The following is an 8,036-nucleotide window of genomic DNA, read 5'->3' as shown; positions in this document are numbered from 1 at the left end:
GTAGGTCTGAAGTGGAAAATATTTAGGGTGCAAGAGTTGGGCTACACTCTCAAATGAGTCATAGTACTCCAACTGTTGATCCTCCTTTTCAACAAATGGCCGATTTCTTTCATCGTATGTCTAGAAGAATGCTCAATCCTAATGAAATGAACTTTTAGAAAATAAAAAAAGTGGGTGGAGTTTAGTTTAAAGGAACATTGATCCTACGGATGTCGAGCAGTGGTTGGAGCACATGGAAAAAGTATTTGAGAATCTAGAGTGTTCAAACGCTGCCAAATTTAAGTTTGTTGTTTCACTATTAGAAAAAGATTCTTATGACTGGTGGGTAAGTGTATCAAATGCCAAGGAAAAACCTCCTGTTCTTACATGGAATGATTTCGTGAAAAAATTTCACATGAAGTATGTCCCGCCTGCTTATCATGATGCAAAGAAAATAGAGTTCTTGAATCTAGAGCAAGAAAGTATGTCTATTGTTGAATATCAACATAAGTTTCTCAGGCTTTCTCATTATGCTGGTGGTATTATTAATAACGAAAAAGATAAGTGCAGGCGGTTTGAAGACACTTTGAATAATTCCATCAGAATATCTGTGGCGGTCCTATAATATGAGAACTTTAGTAAATTAGTTTCAGCTGCTCTTACTTGGGAAAGGATCGACAAGGAACAAGCCAGTAGAAGTGAAAATAAGTTCAGAAAAGCTGATGCAAATTCAGGAGATCTATCTAAAAGGGAAAGGTTTAATAATTCCAAAGCTTGCAATGTTTACAAGTCAGCCCAGCATAAGCAAAATTGATCAAATTTCTCTACTGCTAGCATTCCAAGCTATGGACAAGGCAAAACTCGTATACCCATTTGCACCCAATGTGGAAAGAATCAATATGGTACATTTAGGAGAGCTTCTGGTGCTTGTTTTAATTATGGGATCCTTGATCATAAAGTGAAGGATTTTCCTAATCCTAACCCTACTTCTTCTCTGCGTACGGAAGGCACAGTTCAAAAACCTACTACCATTCTTTTTTCAAGGGAATAAAGGTGCAAGATTTAGAAACACACAAGCAATGGGTGCAGGTGGAGCCAATCAAGCTATTGGGACAAGAGTTATAGCACGAGCTTATGCTATGAGATAGAGGGATGACCAAGATGGGGCAGACGTGGTTATCGGTAAATTTCACTTATTTGGCTTATATGTTGTTACATTATTTGATCCTGGTTCAACATATTCCTATGTTTGCTCATCATTGGTTTTTCCTAAAGATGTGAAATATGTGAGAATTGATTATGGTGTGCTTGTCCAAAGTCCCTTGGGTCACTAGGTTGTTTGTATTCAAATCTATCGAGGTTGTCCCTTGGTGATTCAAAATCTAGTATTCCCTGCTGATTTGATTGAAATGCCTTTCCAAGACTATAATATCATTGTTGGAATGGATTCGCTTCATAGATACCATGTGGTAGTAGATTGTAGGTCAAAGTGTGTGACCATCAGAGCTCCTTCATTTTACACATCAGTGTTCGAGGCAAAAGATCATTGACCTCAAATATTAGCTCCGCAGTTGTGGCAAGAAAGATGGTTAGTCAGTATTGTGAAACATATCTTGCTCATATATTTGATACACATCTTGAATGTCCAAGCCTTAAGGATATACCAGTTATGTGTGAATTTCCTGATATTTTCCCTAAAAAGCTTCCTGGATTGCCCTAGAAAAGGGAAGTTGAATTTCCTATGGAGGTTATCCCTGGTACTACTCCTATTTTTATAACTCCTTATGGAATGGCTCCAGCAAAATTGAAGGAGTTGAAAATTCAATTGCAAGAACTTCTTGAGAAAGATTTCATTCGCCCAAGTGTTTCCCCTTGGGGAGCTTCTGGTTTGTTCGTGAAAAAGAAAGATGACACTTTTAGGCTTTGTATTGATTACCGACAATTGAACAAGGTAACAATTAAAAATAGATATCCACTTCCTAGGATTGATAATTTATTTAACCAGCTAAAGGGTGCTAGGTTGTTCTTAAAAATTGACTTGAGGTCTAGGTATTACCAACTGCGGGTATGTGAACAAGATGTCCCTAAAACTCCCTTTAGGACTCGATATGGTCATTATGAATTCTTGGTGATCCTATTCGGGTTGAAAAATGGTTTTGGGACATTCATAGATCTGTTGAATCGCGTGTTTAAGCCTTATTGTCATGACCCAACCCAATAGGTCGTGACTGGGGTCTGACCTGGACCCCCGTATACCTACCTATCAGTTGTAGTCATACTAAACTATGAACAAGGTGATACTACTCGCAAAAACCCCAATGAGTTAAAACCTTTTCATGCACGTGTAGCTTGTTTCATAGAACATAAGGGCGTGCAAGCCGACAAGGCTACTGTAACATAACTATATTCGCAAAATGCCATATAGGCACAATCGAAACAAACTCATAAACATCCCACATCCATATGTCTACAGACCTCTAGGAATAGTAACAGCAACATATGGCGTGACAAGGCCCCTGCCGTACACCTGAATGTACAAATATATACATTAAATGACCAGTATCAAAAATTAAGCACCAGGATAGTGAAGCACTTCCGACATAGCTGAGAGGAACTCCTAAGCTGACGGATCTCCAGAATAAACATTTGTACCTACGGGCATGAAATGCAACCCCCTGGGGAATGGGGGTTCAGTACGATGTATGTATTGAGTATATAAAGTATCACATATCATAACTGAGAGAACAACTGAAATAGGGATGCAGTGAACAAGTATAACAGTTAATAAGACACTATCCCTGCATCTTATCATATAAGGGCATGTAAACCATCTTTATATACTGTATCCAGCCCGCTAGAGGACTCAGTGTTACCATATCACCACATACGGCGTTGTTTCATATGTTACGATTACATTATTATGTTTTCACATGCATGCCTATTTATCATTACATATCATACCATACCCGGCCCAGTATGGGTCTCAGTGTTATAATCATGTCATCACATACCATAGCCAGCCCATTAGGGGACTCAGTGTCATCATCATATCACCATATATTGTACCCGGCCTTTTAGGGGACTCGATGTTATAATCATATCATCATATACCATACCCGGCCCATTAGGGGACTCGGTGTTATAATCATATCATCACATACCGTACCCGGCCCATTAGGGGACTCAGTGTCGTAATCATCATATATAGGTAGATCATTATCTGAGACTCACTAGGGTAATCATACTGAACTATCATTCGTGGATCAGGATAATAATCATCTCAGGTGCCCTTTGAGTGCCACTAGGGCTATATTAAGTGGAGTCTCAGGAGTTATAGACATATTTTAAGGTAATGCCAACCGGCTTAATGAAATCATAAACATCTATTATCACAGAGTTCTTAGGAATAGGAGCTCTAAGTCCCACTATTAATCGACATATAGATGGTTCAGGGAAGGTAGCTCAACTACAATGAGAGTTTTCCTACCAAGGAGTGAATATGAGACATATAGCGAATTCGGAGCTTAAGAATGGACTTACTCTAGAGCTCGTATCATGTATCGTTTTCTTTAAGACATGCCAAAAGAAAGAAAGGGTAGGCCTCACCTGTTTGTCCCTTCCAATCCCAAAGGAGTTTGAGAGATAATAATTCACCTATCGTAGGCGTCCTAGTATTCAGCAGTGGATAAGAATCAAGAGGTATGCTCGGGGCCTTATGAATGGGATTATCCCCCTTACATACGCAGATATACATATTGCACTTCTATCAAGGATATGCCAAGATCAAGGAATTAGCTTTACGTACCCTCTACCTTCCATTGTCTAGGTGACCGTGAGAGACACTAACTCAATTAGCATAGTAGCTTTCACCTCCAGAAGTAGGTAGGGGTTGTGAATCATATTTGGAACTTCGTGAGTATATTCATCCCTACATGTTATATACACATCATATTTAGGACTAAGACACGCTAAGAAAAGGGAAGGATAGCCTTACATACTCATCACTTCCTAACGTATGGAAGGCTTGAGAAGCCCTAGTTCAATTACTATAAGAGTGCTTTCATCAAGAAGTAAATGAGGACCGTGAATTACACTTGGCATTTATGAGTAGATTTACCCTCAATCTCATATCATTCATTACTTAACTTGAAGACATGCCAAAATAAGAAACAAGATAGGCTTTACATACTTATGCTAAAAACATGCCAAAAGAAAGCTTCACATACCTTGTCTGAATTATTCCTTATCCTGTTTGCCTCGCCGTACTTTGAATATATTTAACATGAAAGTAATATGAATATCAACCCCTCTTAACTTTCCAGCACCCTAGGTTACACCTTAGTATTAATGGAATCTATTTCCTTAGTCGTTTCCCCGACTAGTTCTGTTATTCGCTAAGGCATCGACGAAAATTGGGCAGCACCTCCCCTATAATGTGCCCTATCCAAATTTCCAGTTAGGTCCCTAAGACCTACATCCAACCAACAACAACAACCTGTAGAAATTCACACCAACAATATACAACATAAACTCCAAACAACTTATTCAAAAATACGATATCACAATAGGGCGTCTAGCCTTTATTTGGTAACGCCTTTAACTATATGAAATGAGGGGTCATGTTGCTGAAAACAGAAGCATCCACCCCCTTTTAGAATGCATTTAGGCCCTGCAACAATACATTACACAATATAAACCCCCAATGATTCACTCGAAGCTATGATACCAAAACTAAAGTTTTTAATCTTTCTTTCGCGAATTCTTTAATTGCACAGCGGAGGGTCATGTGGCTGCAACCAGCATCCCCCTACGCCCTTATTAACATACATTACAGAACCACAATACCGCACTACCCGACCAGCAGTCACACACCACAAGCGCAACGCATTATTCGATTATAATTATCTATAGCGATTCTAATTTCGCTTATTTCAAACGCTGAACTTTTCAAACCTTTTCCCCAAATTCAAGCAGCCCCTAAGGTGTGTAATACACCCCAATTTAATATAATAAACTTCAAATTAGAGGGGAAGAACTTACCTTTCCCAAAATTGGCTAGAACTTGCCGAAATTGTGCCTCGGAACTTCTTTTAGCGCGATGTAACACCGTGGCAGCTTGCTGTCCGATTTTTGCTGCACCAAACTTCAAATTTTATACTAATAATACTTCCATATCATCGTAGTATACTCTAAATAATTAATTTACAGAGCGAAAGTGGGACTTACCTATTTTTCCTCCCAAAGTCGTCACTCTTTTCTTCTTAGCTCTAGGGTTTATTTTTCATTTGCTTTGGCTGATGTTTTGGGGAAAAATCTGAAGTATTAGTCATATATACATATATATAGTTGGTCCTAGGGTGTGACACGTGTCATCCCCTAGAGGTGACACGTGTCCATCCCCTATTGGGCCACTGTATCTACATGATAAAGGAGGGGCTGCCACGTGGCAGTGGAGCCCACCTACCCCAAGAAGGTGGGTCACCTACTTGACCCCAAGCAGGTGGGTCACCTACTTGACCCCAAGCAGGTGGGTCACCTGCTTGCTTGAGGTGCTGCCATGTGTCACCCTCTCATTGGCTGCCCCGCGTCATTTTTTTCTTCCTCGTGGGTTCGTAATCTCATCTCGCTTTAAGAGCCTATGTAATCCACGCTTCACAAGCTTGGTACGTACTCCAATAGCTTAAGTATGTAAGACTTCAAAGTTAGTAGATTACGTAGGTAAATCGATTCCTATGACTCATTACTTGGCCTCTAATTCCTTTCGGATTCTTATGACACCATTTCCAACCTTCCTTCTCATGAGGTATCACAATCTTCTTTCCTTAGAGTTGTTTGATAGTGTCTAAGGAACTTAAAAAGACATTACGAGCTCGAGAGTGAGGTGTGTAATAACCTTCCTTCTTTAGAACATTCGTCCCCGAATGTTGAATAACATTTCCCTTAAGACTTCATACAAATTGTAGGGAGATTCCTTTCTACTGGAATAACATACATTTTCATCCAAGTAATTAATATATGAGTTCTAGGACTAGGGGTTATCTGTAGACATCGGGAATAGGTACGGACACCTGTGTTTCATGTCCTCTTCAACCTCCCAGGTTATGTCTTCACGATTCTTATTCCGCCATAGTACCCTGACGAAAGCTATGTCCTTAGTTCGCAACCTGTTTAATCTGCTGATCTCGGATGGAAATGGGTTGCCCCTCATAGGATAACTCCCTGTTACGTGGACCTCCTCCATGGGAAATATTCTGGGAGCATCATTTACATTTTTGTGGAGCATTGATCTGTGAAAACTGAATGTATTATTTCAAATCTGATGGTAGGTCCCACTCATAAGCAGCTTTATCTATTCTACAAATTACCTAAGAAGGATCAATGTATCCCCTTCTTGCCGACTCTAGGCTTCTAATTGATAGCTTATCTCGGATTAAGCTTTACTTCATCAATAATTTATTGGGTCCCCTCTGGGCCTATCCATTAATCGAAGGGCAAAATGTCGTACTAAGATTCACTTGTGTTCCCAATCCTTACCGGAATGATTTCCAATGATTAGCCGTACGTTGAGCTTTCCCCGTCTGAGATAATAGATGTGGGAACCCTGTGAAATCTTATAATTAGAAGAAAATGGGTTAATTATGTCAGCTTATCAACCATAACCCATCTGAACTTATACTTCCATAGAGTGCGAGGTCAGCCTTACACTATAACCTACATTAATCGCCTTTCATTTCCGAGTCGGGATTCCTATCCCCCGTAATAGGCTATCAAGCCTCTGATGATCCTCTTTGTTTAAGCCATTATACAACTCCTCTTAATTCAACTTGTAACACCTTAGGTATGCTATCTTGCTCCTTTACTCAGATCTTCCTTCCAGTTTTATTACCACACGTTATACTGTAATTCTTACACAAATGTGTGTAGGTATGTAGAGCCATTCAGAAAATGCTTTAGGGTCGCTATACTAGCGGCTTACCTCCTTCGGTCGAGGTCAGGGCTCCGCTATGGCTTTTGTCCTTAATACTAATTATATCTTAATAGTTCTGCCTCGAAAGATCTTACACTTTTCCTTAATAGATTCTAAATATGTCAATCACATCACTATTACTAACTTTATTTTATCGAGTAATCCTTTGACCTCGCTCTTAGTATGACAATGTTCGTACGCTGCACAACTATTCTTGTGCCATTTTCCCGAGGTGCATTGTATTTCAGTCATAATATTTTCTGCTCTTGGCTTACTCTGTTCTATATGTGTCATTGTACTAACACGCCTTTATAATCTCTTTTTGTCATACTTGTTTCGTTCCCTTTCTTACTTCCTAAGGGGTCACCCATCCCAGTACTACTCTCATCTAAGCACGCTTAACTTCGGAGTTTTGATAAAATCCGATGCATCAGTGCGGGTATGATCGCGTCCATCCCCTATGGGCTCTCATTTGAAGTTCAAGCGTTCCCATTTACATACGATAGCGTCAGTCGATTTTCTCTTATGCTTGGACTTCTCTTGTCCACTTCCCCCCTTTTAGGGTGTACCCATGTCATCCCCCGTTTATTTTCAGCTATTCACACGCGAATGATTCCACTCCAACATATTTAACGTGCTGCACCATATCTACATGTTCTGTTAAATCTTTCATACATTAGGTTGCCTTTATAGAAAACCCTAGCACAACCATAGGTGCTTTAGTATTTGGAATATATCGTATAAAATCTCATCTAACAATTGATACTCGAGTAATATCCGCAATGTAGCAGTGCATTCAAAACCACATTCCATTCATCCCAATCAGTAATTAGTGAGGGCTCATAATTGGTGCAAATTCCCCACTCAAGTATACTTATACTTTAATGACTCATGTTTCAAGCTTCGTCATTATACTAACTTTATTCCCGTGGATATAGCTTATTCTTCTAATAACCTTGTAATGCAGCAGTTGTTCTGCAAATTGACATACCCTCTCCTTGCAGGATCTCACTAATCATCAATATGGAGTCACGTATATTAACTTTGTTATGCCTCATGAGCTTTCATCTTTGTCGTGTACCTGATACTC

The 8,036-nt window shown here is 39.6% G+C and overlaps 1 protein-coding gene across 1 annotated transcript; it reads left to right on the top strand.

The window, feature by feature from the left end:
• The first annotated feature begins 232 nt into the window (after positions 1–232).
• LOC129869769 (uncharacterized) lies at positions 233–2,200 on the top strand. Its single transcript, XM_055944388.1, has 3 exons — positions 233–461; positions 652–881; positions 1,700–2,200. Exons 1-3 carry the CDS (start codon positions 233–235, stop codon positions 2,198–2,200), a joined length of 960 nt encoding a protein of 319 aa, XP_055800363.1.
• Positions 2,201–8,036: the final 5,836 nt, after the last annotated feature.

Source organism: Solanum dulcamara, chromosome 10 (assembly GCF_947179165.1).
Source record: "Solanum dulcamara chromosome 10, daSolDulc1.2, whole genome shotgun sequence".
Lineage (NCBI taxonomy): Eukaryota > Viridiplantae > Streptophyta > Magnoliopsida > Solanales > Solanaceae > Solanum > Solanum dulcamara.
Note: the sequence above shows the minus strand (reverse complement) of the source record. Positions and strands in the feature narration are given on the sequence as shown.